At 46.9% G+C, this 15,181-nt stretch overlaps 1 protein-coding gene across 1 annotated transcript; it reads left to right on the forward strand.

Annotated features, from left to right (window-relative positions):
• Positions 1-557: 557 nt before the first annotated feature.
• Positions 558-12,504, forward strand: GNG3 (G protein subunit gamma 3). Its single transcript, XM_048512727.1, has 3 exons — positions 558-844; positions 7,251-7,365; positions 11,758-12,504. The coding sequence occupies exons 2-3, from the start codon at positions 7,258-7,260 to the stop codon at positions 11,884-11,886; spliced, it is 237 nt and encodes a 78-aa protein (XP_048368684.1). The 5' UTR covers positions 558-844; positions 7,251-7,257; the 3' UTR covers positions 11,887-12,504.
• Positions 12,505-15,181: the final 2,677 nt, after the last annotated feature.

The raw sequence follows: 15,181 nt of genomic DNA on the forward strand, positions 1-15,181 counted from the left end.
GGAAATGAGACTCCCTCCCCCTCTCTCCTTGCCCACCTGTTTTGTTTTTAATATTAGAAGCCAAAGGCTTTCTGCCCTCCTAAAACAAGGATGCGAGCTTCCAAGTCGCAACGAATGCTTTGTCACCTGTAACTGAAAAGCAGGTCTCTGATGCCTCCTTTTCATTGCTGTGCAAATACACAGAATACCATCATCACTAACCTAACGTGTCAACAGGAAAGGAGGCAGTTTTGGGTGCTGAAGTCCACCAGAAAGTGTGGAGGGGGTCTGGAAGAAGGAAAAAAAGTGGGCAGTGCCCTGATGTCAGATTTCCAAATGAAAGGGAGATGCAGGCACTGTACTGCAGCTCTCATGCGCTCGTACCACTATGTGCACAGGGGGGTGTTAGCCTCCCCCCAAACCCTAGCTGTTTTCTTCCTGTTTTGCTGTCTGCTGCCTCTCGATCTCCTCAATGGAAAGACTCCCCATGTGCCAACCAGACCCGTTCAGCCCAGTGAAGCAGCTGTCTTTTCAACTGGGTGTGGGCAACTGCACCACCACCACCCCCTGCCACAGAGATGGTTTGTTCCCAGCCTTAAGTGGCTTGTAGCATCCTCAAGGTACCGGTCCATTGAATTAAGCTTCATCCTGGAAGAGGTGGGGGAGACACCGGTGTGGAGTCATCAGAGATCAGGGAGGGGAGAGAACGGCTGCTAAGGGGCTGTGGGGAGAAACACCCCACTCCTTCCTCTACCAACCAGGCCAGTGGGAGGAAGAGTCTCCCACCAGCCAGATCATCACCACCCGAGGCTGAAACCTGAATTTTCCTCCATCTCTTCATTGCCAGCAGGCATCATCAAAAGAGGTCAGTCGCTTCAGCTGGTGCAGTTATTTGGCAAATGGAGACTCTTCAGGGCAGAGACCTAAAAGGGTACAGAGGGTAGACAAAAGGAGTCAGGAGCGCGGTAGCAATGATAGTCTTGTGTATCTCACCAGAGCACTGTAGGAATTTCAGATTTCCTAGCTGGTGAATGGCAGGGGGTGGGGAAGAACTGGAAAAAGCAGAAGGTAACTGGGAAGGGCTTTGGAGCAGAGATTTCTCCCTGCCAGGTATACCAGAAGAGGGTGGGATAGATATACTGACATGTGGCCAAAATAACAGGCGTACTGCTGTTCTGGTTTTTTTATGCCAGGGACTGCCATGATTTCTGCGTTGTAACATTCCTTCCCTCTTCAATGGATTTTCCACCCGTTTGCTTTCTACCTGCAGAGAAAGGAATGTGACATATGGAGGGAGATGGGTAGGGCAGAAAAATTGGGCACTGCCTAGGTACATTTGCAGAGGTGGGTACTTCTTCTTGAGGTAGAGGTTATTAAACATGGAAGAAAAAAACCCAGCTTCTTTGTCTAGAAAAAAAATCCCTAGCGGGGAAAATTAAGCCTCACCACACAGTATAAATTGATTACGCTACTGTGGATAACATAGGAGCCAAGGCCCCAAAAGAAAAACCTTAAGGGGGGAGAGGGGAACACAGGATGAGAGAATACTCTCTGAGGGGTTAATTTAGAAAAGAACCCCAAAAATGGTTTATTTCTGATCGTTTTACAATCCACCCTGTTGCTCAGAGGGAAGGAAATATTTCCTGGTGTTCTCCATCATAACAACTCTCTTACGAGGTTGAACACCATCACGTTTGTACTGTTATGCAGGCTGTAAAAGCAGCTAATTTCTAAATAGAGAACTGTTATGGCTTTAGCAAGCTTCGCAGCCAGACACCGAGGCCTGGAATCCTTTCTCCCAAGTGGTGTGAGAAAAACATTCAGGCCATGCGCAGAGACGCTCTTGTGAGTTATTACTTCCTGTGACCCAGGTGTGTGGGGTTTGTTTTTTTTTCAAAGACAAGCTTCAGGTATAAATTAAGCCACATGAATGTGAGGGATTCCTCCCACTGGTTAGCGCTGCTGAAAGGTAATATTTGTGCTTCAGCTAATGTGCATTTTATACACAGCTTTGGTATGGAGACTATATACATGTCAGGATGAGTGGAACATAAAGGAGCTCAGGGTAATGCGTACGCACGTCCTGAACCTTCAGTGTGGACAAGGGCTTAGACCTCAATCCTAAGCATACTTATTAGGGAGTAAATATTGTTGGATTCAGAATACACGCTTAGCCTGTTTCCCATGCAGGTCTTGGCTATGATGTAATTCTAGTACAACCGCAGCATGCAGACAAAAGGCTATAAACAGAATTGGTGTACTGTAAGTGGTCAGCAAACTGGTTTTTTGCCAGGATTTGAACATAAGAACATAAGAACTAGCCTGCTGGATCAGACCAGAGTCCATCTAGTCCAGCACTCTGCTACTCGCAGTGGCCCACCAGGTGCCTTTGGGAGCTCACCTGCAGGATGTGAAAGCAATGGCCTTCTGCTGCTGCTGCTCCTGAGCACCTGGTCTGCTAAGGCATTTGCAATCTGAGATCAAGGAGGATCAAGATTGAATCCTTGTTTGCCTGGATCCTGCTGGCTGACCTGGACCAGGCATTTGCACGTATTCAGACTAACTGCTGCAGTACTTAGGAGTGTTAAAACTATGACCAAAGAGATCCCAGTTCAAATTTACCTTCAGCTGCCAAGCAACAAGTGACTTTGGGAATCATTCTCTCTAGAGCCAGCCTCACAAGATGGTTGCAGAAATAAAAGTTGAGTGGGAAATCTGTGCCAATAAGTCATAAACAATAGTAAAGAAAACCCACTTGATGGGGCTATGGCAAGGGCTTATACACAATTTCAGTGGGGAACTCGCCTTGCAGAACTGTTCTGAGACCCCTAACAATGCCCTAAAAATATCTGCCAAGCTTGGGGGTCCTAGTAGTTGGGAATCAGGCAGCAGCCTCCATTTTTACAGGGAAACACCTGCAAGGCAGCCTTTTGCTAGGAAGCAGGGCTGGCATCAGTTTATCCTGAGGTGGGGCAGCTGCCAGGGCCCAGAGCTTCCAATGAGGTCCAGTATTGCTGACCCCACCCATGCATGGTCAGGTGAGGGAGACACATAGGTGGGTGGTCCAAAAGGCATGAGGAAAGCTTGGTGACAGGCAGAAGGAGGTCCCAGCCCCCCTGCCCAAGACCTGGAACCTGGAAACCCTTCAGCGCAATTCCACATTTTGTTTGTGGGATTGTTGTTCATTGGGATCACTCCACACCTGTTCAAAGGCACGTCCATCTTAATTATTATGGTTTCTAGCATCTGAAATAGATTCCTGAACCAACTGACCCCAAATTCTATTTAAAAGCTTTGATCAGGACACGTGGCAATGTTTTTACTATCTAGTGTTGCCAACCTCTAGGTGGGGCCTGGAGATTTCCTATTTTTGCTGATCTCCAGCCAGTAGAGGTCAGTTTCCCTAGAGAAAATGGCTACTTTGGAAGGTGGACTCTATGATATTATGATCTTCCCAAACCCCACCCTCCCAGTCCACCCTGAAAATTTCCAGGTTTTTCCCAACCTAAAGCTGGTAATCCTAAACCGTCCTCTTAAAAGCTGTGTATACAGTGGTGAGATTCAAATCATTTAACAACTGGTTCCGCTGGTGGGATTCAAATAATTTAATAACTGGTTGTTTACAAGCACCCTTTTAACAACCGGTTCTGCCGAAGTAGCGCGAACCACCACTGTGTGTATATGACGTGAATTCGTGGTAGTAATAATAATTTCTGACTTACCTTCATATTAAAACCAGATACCCTGTTTTCCCGAATATAAGACATCCCCTGAAAATAAGACGTAGTAGAGGTTTTGCTGAAGTGCGAAATATAAGGCATCCCCGGAAAGTAAGACGTAGCAAAGTTTTTGTTTGGAAGCATGCCCGACGAACAGAACACAGAAAAAATAAGACATCCCCTGAAAATAAGACTTAGCGCATCTTTGGGAGCAAAAATTAATATAAGACACTGTCTTATTTTCGGGGAAACACGGTAGTAATATTCGTGGTTTGAATTCCCTCTTCAAACCTGTGCTAGTTAACAATTTAAATATGCGTATGTGTGTTTGTGATTTGGTAATTTATCTGTGCTTTCCGTTTCTCTGAGAATCCAATGTGGCTTACATGGTTCTCCCTTCATTTTGTCCTCACAGCAGCCCCATGAGGTAGGTTATGCTGAGAGAGGGAGTGGCCTGAAAAAGAGGGTGCCCAAAGTTCCCCTCAGGACTGGCAGATCCTCATCTTACATTCCAGGGTTCCCCAACCCTGTTGAGCCTGTGGACATTTCGAATTCTGCCATGGCATGATGGTGGGTTCAGCAACAAAATGGCTGCTACTGGAGGTGTAGCCAGCCACAAAATGATTACTACAGCTCAGTTTCAGTAACAGAGGTAGATTCTTGTGCTGTGGTAGCAGCTGCTGCCAAAGCAACATTTTAAAAAATCCTTATGGCCAATCAAATCCCCAATAGTTGATCAGAAGCCTTGCTACGCAAATGCCCTACCTGGCCTCACCCACTTTCTAAAAACACCCGAAAATATATTGGTGGGTGCCATGGGGATCCCTGCTCTAATCGCTACATTACATCGCTGGCTCTCATTTAGACAGAAGCTATATCAGAGTGTGAATTCAAGTAGACTGTGGAGATATGTGCATTGGGCGGGGGGGGGGGGGCAGCTTTCAAAACTGGGCCCTTCAACACAAATTTGGTAAGGCTACATCACTGAAGATATGGAGTTCCCTTCAAAGGTCCATCTAGTCCAGCCTCCTGTTTCCAAGATTGGCTGTAGAAATGCCTTGCCTCCAGAAGATCCACAGCCAGGAGATAGGGTTACCCACTCTGAGTTGAAAAATACCTGGAGGTTTTGGGAGTGGAGGGTGGGTTTGAAGAAGGAATGGACTTCAGTGGGATATAATGCCATAGAGGCCATTTCTCAAGTAAGCTAATCTCTGTTGCCTGGGGATCACTTGTAATCCCAGGGCATCTCCAGCCACCAACTGGAGGTTGGAAGCCCTAATGATGAAGGAAACAATGCTTCCCTATTGAACATCCCCAGAATTTGGTATCAAAAGCACACTGTGTCTTATCATGGAGCTTCTATTTCACTATCACAGATAAGAGAGTGATCTTCCAGAAGTTCTACAGCATGGGTGTCCAACTCTGGTGCTTCAGATGTTTATGGACTACAATTCCCATAAGCCTTGTTTCCAAGATTGCAGATGTTCTCTGAGCTTACCACTGCCTGCTGGTGTGTAGCAACTCTAGCCTTTCTTGGTGATTTCCCATCCAAAAACTAACCTGATTAGCTTCCTTGATCAGGCTAGCCTAGGACCCCACTGAAGTCCATTCCTTCTTCAAACCCGCCCTCCACTCCCAAAATCTCCAGGTATTTTTCAACTCAGAGCGGGTAACCCTATCTCCTGGCTGTGGACTTTCTGGAGACAAGGCATTTCTACAGCCAATCTTGGAAACAGGGCCATGCCAGCAGGGGCTGATGGAAATTGTAGTCCATGAACATCTGGAGCACTAGAGTTGGACACCCTCCACAGCATTTAAGTTCCCACCATAGAATGGTAGTGCTTTGCATGACATTAAAAAACATAAGCACATAAACACATACAGTGAAATCAAAACAGTTAAAAGCAACCCCGAATTTCACTCCCCGCCCCCATTAAGTTGCACCTGACTTATGGCAACCCATCATGTGTTTTTCAAGGGAACAGGTGTTCTCTCTCAAAACATAAGGACTGGAGAGCAGATGTTCTCTGAGCTTACCACTGCCTGCGGGTGTGTAGCAACTCTAGCCTTTCTTGGAGACTTCCCATCCAAACACTAACCTGATTAGCCTCCTTGATCAGGCTAGCCTAGGCCACCCAGGATCATACCACTCTAGTCTTCTTCCACCTACACTGACTTCCAGTTTGCTTCTGGGCTCAATTCAAAGTACTGGTATTGACCTTTTAAGCCCTGTACCACCTGGGACCAAAGTACCTTAAGGATTCCTTCCATATGAACCTATCTGCCCATTCCAGTTGTCTCTGGAAGCCCTGCTTCAGTTGCCCCCACCCTCCAAAGCTAGATGGGTGGCAGCTCGAGAAAGCTCTTCTTGGTTGTGGCCCCCAAACTCTGAAACTTCCTCTCCAGAAAGAACTGTCCGCCTCTCTCTATTGCTGTCCTTCACCTGCAGGTGAATACTTTCTTATTTTGACTGGCATATCCCCAATAATGGTTCCTGGCTCTGCTTCTAGTGTCGTTGAATTGTTTTAACTGTATTTTTAATTACTCTATTTTTTAAAAAAAATTTGTAACATTCACTGCCTTGTGGATCCTGGTTAGGTGGAAAGTTGGCTTCATTTTAAAAAAATAGCCATAATTTAATGCTACAATTTTAAGATTCTGAATCAAAAGAATCTAATCTTATTCCCCAGATAAGCCTCCACAGCTCAGGCAGCAGAGCGGGGAATCAAAGCTGGTTCCTCCAGATCAAAGTACACCTGCTGATAATCACTATGCCACTGCTGCTCCTGTAAAGTTATAGTTGTAAGCATAACTTTAAAAGGGGATTAGACAGATTCACTGAAAAGAGGCCTATTAGTGGCTACTAGCCATGGTGACTAAAGGGAACATCCTCATTCAGAGACAATAAACCTTTGATTCCCAGTGCCAGGGAAATATCAGGGAATGTTGGTTTCTCAGGACAACTAGTTGGCCATGGGTGAAACAAGAATAAAGTTGTTTAGACTGGTCCTTCTCCAGATAAATTAGGGACATAATTCCCATCGCTCTTCGTCAGCATGGCCCTGGCCATGCTGGTAGTCGATGGAATTGTAGTTCCTGAACATCTGGAGAGTCAAGAGGTTCCTACCCTGGTCTAGTTCCTAGACCAGGGTAGGGGAACCTGCGGCTCTCAGATGTTCAGGAACTACAATTCCCATCAGCCTCTCAGCATGGCCAATTGGCCATGCTGGTAAGCTGATAGAGAGAAACAATTCAGGCTATCTAGGCTGATGTCATTATGGTTTGATCCAGCAGGGTTCTTAAGTTCTTACCACATTTCCAGCAGCAGCATGCCAGGAACTTAGAAGCAGCTCAGGGAAAAGGCATGAAGGTAATAACTATTCCTATATGTTGTCCACAGTTGCTGGCATCCAGAGGTAGACTGTATCTGAACATGGAGGTTCCATTTAGCTATAGCTGTTAGCAGTCTCCTTCACAAATTTGTCTGTTTAAAAAGTGCCAGTCACATGCTCTCTCACCCATCTCCAGTTTCTTGCCTTGTGCCCTTTACAGCATCGCCATGAAAGGTGAGACACCAGTCAACAGCACCATGAGCATTGGGCAGGCCCGGAAGATGGTAGAGCAAATCGGTGAAAGATCGGAGAGCCGAGTATTGTGCAGAATAAAGGAATTATGAAAGCGGATGGCGCTTACACGGGTGGCTTACTCCCTTTACTTCAGGGGCTGGACTAAGGAAAACATTCCGAAAACTGTGGAGGCTGTTCCCCTGCCCCCCCCCTTCCACGGTGTGTCTCCATGAAGCACCACTGAATTTGGCAGTGACAACACTGTAGCTACTAGGCTTGTAAGCTTAGCTGGTATATCTACACCTCTGGCCAAGCATGGCAGTATAGAGACTGCAAGATTCTCTGCAGTGTTTCAAGATTTACTGAAACCATTCTACCCTGGAAAAAAGGATTCTTGTTGTGGAGGCCCTAGCTCATTCCTTGGGAGGGGGGATTTGATCCTGCTCTTTCAAAAAAGCCAATTAAACACCCCCTCTTCAGTACTTTGGTGATTACAGTTTTTAGAAATGATTATTCTGCTGACAAGTTTGATTGCTTTCAGTCTCATATTCTAAGTTCTAAGGTTGGTAAAGTGCCTGGGCAAATTGTTAATGAAAAGCAATACGGAATCGTGTCCTTAAGCTAGAGGACCATTGAAGAGACTAGCTATGTATTAAATGATTGATGGTATGGAACAGGCCACCATGGTGGCGAACCTATGGGACTCCAGATGTTCATGGACTACAGTTCCCATCAGCCCCCTGCCAGCATGGCCAATTGGCCATGCTGGCAGGGGCTGATGGGAATTGTAGACCATGAACATCTGGAATGCCATAGGTTCGCCACCACTGGAATAGGGCTACCAACCTCCAGATGGGTTCACCATAATATTATTTCATGTTGGGGCACCTGAAGTCAGTAATCACCAAAAAGCTGCACCATAGTGGTTTAACCAGCTGAATGGCAGCCTGTATTTCACAAATCTTTCAATAAAGATCAATAAACTCAAAACACATAAACATATCTATTTTATTTTCTTGCTTCCAACTCATGTTTAAATGCAACCAAGATTACATATAGGGTGTTGTGGGTTTTCCAGGTTGTAGGTCTGTGTTCCAGTAGTATTTTCTCCTGACGTTTTACCTGCATCTGTAGCTGGCAAGAAAAACCCACAATACCCTAGTGATTCCGGCCGTGAAAACCTTTGAAAATATAAGATTACATGCATTTGAGTCTTATGTGAGCATTGGAGTCATACTTACTCAAATATTGTGTTTATAATTGTGCTATGATTAAGCACATAAATGACCTGGAAGTAGGGCTGGGTAGCGTGGTGGCCAAGTTTGCAGATGATACCAAATTATGTAGGGTGGTGAGAACCACAAAGGATTGCGAAGAGCTCCAAGCGGACCTTGATAAATTAGGTGAGTGGGCTCAGAAATGGCAAATGCAGTTCAATGTGTAGCAAAATGGTAAAAGTGATGCATCATAGGGGCAAAAAATCCAAACTTCACATAACCGCGCTACAGGGGTCAGTGCTATCAGTCACAGACCAGGAAAGGGATTTAGGCGTCTTAGTTGATAGTTCCATGGGAATGTCAACTCAATGCATGGCAGCTGTAAAAAAGGCAAACTCTATGCTGGGGATAATTAGGAAAGGAAGTGATAATAAAACTGCAAAGATTGTCATGCCCCTTATATAAAGCAGTGGATGCTTAACCGCGACTTGGAGTACTGTGTCCAGTTCTGGTCGCCGCATCTCAAAAAAGCAGATGTATTGAGGGAGATAGAAAAAGTGCAGAGAAGCGGGCAACAAAAGGATGATTGAGGGGACTGGAGCACCTTCCTTAGTTGAGGAGAGCGCTGGGTGCCGCGTTTGGGACTCTTTAGTTTGGAGAGGAGGCTGCTGAGGGGGGATATGATTGAAGTCTCCCTACAAAGACAATGCATGGGGTAGAAAATGTTGACAGAGGAGAATTTTCTTCTCTCTTTCTCTGGCAATACTAGAAACCAGGGGGCATTCATTGAAAATGCTGGGGGGGGAAGAAATTAGGACTAATTAAAGCGAAACACTTCTTCACTTGCCAACGTGTGATTGGTGTTTGGAATATGCTGCCACGGAGGAGGTGGTGATGGCCACTAACCTGGATAGCTTTAAAAGGGGCTTGGACAGATTTATGGAGGAGAAGTCGATTTATGGCTACCAATCTTGATCCTCTTTGATCTGAGATTGCAAATGCCTTAACAGACCAGGTGATCGGGAGCAACAGCCGCAGAAGGCCATTGCGTTCACCTCCTGCATGTGAGCTCCCAAAGGCACCTGGTGGGCCACTGCGAGTAGCAGAGAGCTGGACTAGATGGACTTTGGTCTGATCCAGCTGGCTTGTTCTTATGTTCTTATAAGAGGGTGCATTTAAACATGTCAGTTGGAAAAGGGAAAACATAGATGTGTTATATTGAGCGACCTTTACTGACAGAATTTTTGAAATACAGGCTGCCATTCAGCCAGTTAAGCCACTAGGTGCAGATTTTGGGTGGTTACTAACCTCCACATGGGGCCTGGAGTTCTCCAGGAAATTACAATAGTTTGCCAGACTACTGAGGTCAGTCCTCCCCGAAAGCTTCCGCGGGCAATCTCTGGCACCACACCCCACCGAGGTCCCTCCCCTCCCCAACCTCTGACCTTCTCAGGCAGCAGCCCCAAATTGCCAGGAATTTTCCAAGCAAGCTTTGGCAACCCTAATGTGGAGCCCTGCTTTGTAAATTTAACATGCATGATGGGATCCCAGGATTTGGGTTTTATAAGGGGAGGGGTGCCCATTAAGGGACTGAAACCAGCCTCCCTCCTGATGGAAAAGAGTCACCATTTGCGGTCTTGCTTAATTGTCTTGACTCTCAGCACAGATATTGCTGCTCTGCTCCGAGAAGCTGGAGCCCTTTGCACAACCTGAGGCACGCCAGGCCTGCTGACCGGGCCACAACCCTTCCAACTTTTATTTGGCTCCTGTGCTGAGAAGGCTCAAATGCTGCATGTTTGTAGGACCCAAATTGCCACTGCCACAGTGGACAGGTTTGGTCCCAAAGAACTGCATTGCATTTTAAACCTGTTCAAAAACAAAGGTGTTTTTTTGGGGGCGGGGGTGTGTGTGTGTGTGTGTGGCTGTCCAGCAATCAATAGGTTGCGGAGTTATGCCCTCATGTGGCAAGAGATGGTATTTATCCTACCCAAACTAATCTGGAACTCTTAAACTGTCATTTTCAGAGGGTAGTTTGGTTTCTTTGTCTGCAGAACAGTTAGATTCCACCCAGAAGCACTCTGAAGAACTAGATTTTCAGGGTATACACTTTTGAGAGGCAACGCTCCCTTTGCCAGACAGGGAGTTTTGACTCTTGAAAGCTTATACCCTAAAATGTTGTTGGTCTCTTAGGTGCTACTGGACTGTCCTAAAACATCAGCAGCTTCTCTTGAGGAGAACGTTGCCAGGGGGAAGAATTCCCCTTAATGAGCTCTCCTCCCGAGTATGATACTGTACTGATACTTTATTTTAAGTTTGTCTGCATAAAATCCATGAATAATGGAGAACCGGAGACCCTAGAAGCTGTGTTTTTGGTTGTGGTGGTGCGGTTTGGGCCTACCTCAAAGTCAACCCAGAGGAATGAAGGATACTCTGTGCAGTTGTGGAAACCACAAGCACACATAAATGGACAGAACCAGCCGGCAGCAGGGAACACCAAAGCCTTCTGTAGGCCGGGGGTGGGTGTTAGACTGGGGAGACCCGGGTTTAAGCGGTTAGTTGCTGTTTTATCTAAACCTTGGGTTTTATCTAAGCCTTGGGTTGTTGTGAAGATAACATGGAGATGGAAAACCAACTACGCTGACCTGCAGTCGTTTGAGGAATAGTGCGATAAAAAATAGAATGCAACATTCAATGCAATATGCAAGCATAAAAGTCAGAGGGTGAGGGGGCACGCATTGCACCAGGCATGCACTGGGGGGGTACACACAGAAAAATCACTCTTCCTCTCGGCACCTTAGTGAAACAGTGCAGGCTGGAGAATCGGCCTGTTCCCTTCAGGCTGAAAACGACCTGGTGGGAACTACACTTCCCAGGAGACCTTGCAAGTCTCGAGAAGGTCTCATGGCGGGAAGCTGCAGATTCCCGCAAGAGCCATTCTTCACAGCCTGAAGGGAACCTGGAGAAAATGGATTCTCCAGCCTGCACTGTTTCACTAAGGTAAGGGGGGATGGTGGAAAACACAAGTGTGCACCAGGCTCAGTATGGCCCAACTACGCCTCTGATAAAAGGCAAGAGAAACCGTTTTGTATTGAGATCTTTAGATGCTAGCTGAATAATGATCACAGCCAATGAAGGTGGGAACTCAGCCTCCAAAGTCTAGTGACAAAACCAAAACATCACATTCACTTTTGCCTTCTCTGTCACTTGTTTCAACAGCTGGGCCAGGCCTCACAATTCCAAGAATTCTCCCTTGTCTCTCCTCCCTTTTCCCTCCAGGTTTCCAAGGCGGCAGCTGACCTGATGACTTACTGCGATGCTCATGCCTGCGAGGACCCCCTCATCACCCCCGTGCCCACCTCCGAAAACCCTTTCCGGGAGAAGAAATTCTTCTGTGCTCTGCTCTGAGCGACGCCTGCCCCACATCATCAGCCTCTTGGGCCCAGTGGGCATCCAGCCTGCTCCCCTTCCCCCCCTCTCTGAACATCCTCAGCACCAAATCAGGGTGGAATTAGGGCTACGAAGACACGAGGTATCTTGGGAAACAAGACTGCCACTCGGCGGGCCGCTGGAGTGGGGTGGGGAGCTGGTACCCGTTTCCTCTTGCAGGCTCCCCATCAATCGAAAATATTTTGTCACACGCTTTGATCGAGCACAACAAACCAGTTCTCTGCGAGTGAGGTAGTACCCTGCCCTCCTACGAAGGAAAAAGCCCCCACTCAATTGAGTATAACAGCAGCCATGCTTCCAGGGGGGCCCCCGTCACCAACCAAAAACACAGCGACTCACCTGTAATGTGAACCTGTCCCCCAGCCTTGAATCTCTCCTTCAGTGTAGCCAATTAGAGGTGCTGAAGCCGTCTCCTCCCTGTGCCCCCCCCCTGTGCCCCCTCCCCACACGATAATGCCCACAGAAGGGTTCAGGGTGTCCCAACTCCAAGACCCAGGTGGTTTGGGCTGGCCGTGCCCACCCACAGTGTACCAGAGAGCACAGAAAATAATTAAATTGAATCTGGAAATCACAAAACGTTGTCACTGTTATGGGGATGAAAGCGAGGGAAGCATCAGGGCCTCTGACAAATGAGGTGTGATACTGTCACCTGACAAAGTTAAAGGGTGTAGTAGTAACTGAATTTCAGAGCTCAGACTGACGGTGGCTGAAATGGGCTAAACTCTGGTTTCACGAGCCAAGCGACGGCCGACTGAAGAAAATTGGTGCTGCGTGACTTGTTGCCCCATGCATAATTATAAAATTATAATTATAAAATTATGCATGGGGTAGAAAATGTTGACAGAATTTTTCTCTTTCTCACAATACTAGAACCAGGGGGCATTCATTGAAAATGCTGGGGGGGAAGAATTAGGACTAATAAAAGGAAACACTTCTTCACGCAACGTGTGATTGGTGTTTGGAATATGCTGCCACAGGAGGTGGTGATGGAGAAGTCGAAGTCAATTGGCCATGCTGGTAGGGGCTGATGGGAATTGTAGTTCCTGAACATCTGGAGAGCCGCAGGTTCCCTACCCCTGATCTATGGCTACCAATCTTGATCCTCCTTGATCTGAGATTGCAAAGGCCTTAGCAGACCAGGTGCTCAGGAGCAGCAGCAGCAGAAGGCCATTGCTTTCACATCCTGCAGGTGAGCTCCCAAAGGCACCTGGTGGGCCACTGCAAGTAGCAGAGAGCTGGACTAGATGGACTCTGGTCTGATCCAGCAGGCTAGTTCTTATGTTCTTATGCCAGGTTTCAAAAGCTGATTCAGAGACTCACATAATTTTGCAAAATGTTACTACTGCTGCTGACTGGAAGGTATTTTTCTGGCTGTTGTGGGTTGTTTGGGCTGTGTGGTTGTGGTTTGTGTTTCAGCACCTAATATTTCACCCGCATCTACAGCCGGCATCATTAGAGGCATGTCACGGTAAGACGATTCTCTCTGTGGCACAGTGTGGAGGGTTGTTTCCCTTCCAAATTTGGGGTCTTCACTTTTCCTTTAGAATGGGATTAAGCCAGAAATGACTAAAATATGGGGGGAAACACCAGAGTTGAATGCGGTAGTTCAAGGGTGAGGGAAGATGGGGGGCAGGATTCTTCACACAGCAAAACATAAACAAATGTCATCAAGATACATCACGCCGAGCCTGGGCACCAGAGATCCTAGTGATAAAATAATTCATTGCTCTTTATTGATATCTGTCTACAGTGAAAAACTGGCAACTCCAAAAAATGCCCAGAAAATCCCGCTGGGCCTCAGGCGCGCGGGCAACGTGACAACATAAGGAAGTTCCCTTTCAAAGCGGCAGAAATAATATATCAGGTTGGGAGGGAGTGGTGCCGTGAAAAAAGGATTGTGTCAGACTGGTGTTCTGTCACCCCTGGAAAAAATCTCTTCTTCTGTTTCAAAAATAAAAGATTCTTGTTCTGACACAGGCTCAGAAATGAAAAACAATAGACGGGCAAAAGATTCTACAGTGAATCCCCCCAGGGAATTCCCAGGCCCTGCCTGGGAAAGGGTTTCATTTGCACTGGTATTTTTTATCAGAGCCTGGGACTCTTATTAAATGCAGGGATCTAAACCGGCCAGGTATTTCTCCACAAAATCATGGGAGAGAACAAGGGACAGCAGACATGGTCTGCAACACAAGGGAAGAGATAGCAGGATCCTCCCCCAACAGTGGATTAAACTGATGGCTCCGTTATTAGGAGAGGTAAAACTGCCCACTTGTGTTGGGATTTCCCGTACTTAGGACCACCCTGTCCTGGAGAGCCAAGGCGAAATCATCCGCGATCCGTATGGTTTGGGTTCAGATGTAAAACCAAATGCGGAGTTGGCTCTGCATGAACAAGCACCAAAGAAACTCAGGAGTCCCCGGTCTTTTGAAGCTTGTGGGCACCTTTGGAATTCTGGGACAGGATGGCAGGCGGCTGACGTGGGAAGAGCGCCAACCGTAAAATGTCACTGAGTGAGGTTATATATAACTCTGATACGTACCTCTTCAACATTTCAGTGTGTTAAACAGGATGCTAATCAGATACCTTGCTAGGCAAAAGCCTGACCTAGCCCTGCCCACTTGGCAGGCACCAGGAAAAAGGGATTGGTGGATGCCATGTTGGAAACCCCTGGGCTAGCTCGATCCCTCCCTCGCAACAATTGGATTTGTTACTTCCCATTTTGCACAAGTTGCCATGACACCCAAACCAACAAACTACAGCTGGTATTTGCCCTGAAAACCAGGACTGCCAGTGGAACAGCAAACCAAAGTCTGCAGCGCCACTGCAACAAACCACAAGTTGCCAGTTTCGATGTAATGGCCAAGCTACGTGACAAGCTGGAATATGTCCGGAGGAGGGCAACCAAAATGGTAAAAGGTCTGGAGTCCATCCCTATGAAGAGAGACTTGGGGAGCTGGGGATGTTTAGTTTGGAGAAGCGAAGGTTAAGGGGGGGGGGCACGATAGCTATGTTTAAATATTTGAAGGGATGCCATGCCATGTCAAAGAGGGAGCAAACTTGTTTTCTGCTGCCTCAGAGACTAGGACACGGAGAAATGGATTCAAAGTGCAGGAAAAGAGATTCCACCTAAACATTAGGAAGAACTTTCTGTTAGGGCTGTTTGACAGTGGAATTCACTGCCTTGGAGAGTGATGGAGTCTCCTTTGGAGGTTTTTAAACAGAGGCTGGATGAACATATGTCGGGAGTGCTTTG

Source organism: Sphaerodactylus townsendi, linkage group LG01 (genome assembly GCF_021028975.2).
Source record: "Sphaerodactylus townsendi isolate TG3544 linkage group LG01, MPM_Stown_v2.3, whole genome shotgun sequence".
Lineage (NCBI taxonomy): Eukaryota > Metazoa > Chordata > Lepidosauria > Squamata > Sphaerodactylidae > Sphaerodactylus > Sphaerodactylus townsendi.

What these genes read in the sequence shown, in the direction of transcription:
- GNG3 (XM_048512727.1), top strand. Translation starts at nt 7,258, where the DNA reads ATGAAAGGTGAGACACCAGTCAACAGCACCATGAGCATTGGGCAGGCC. An exon ending in GAGTATTGTGCAGAATAAAG is followed by an intron (nt 7,366 to 11,757) that starts GAATTATGAAAG and finishes TTTTCCCTCCAG; the next exon opens with GTTTCCAAGGCGGCAGCTGA.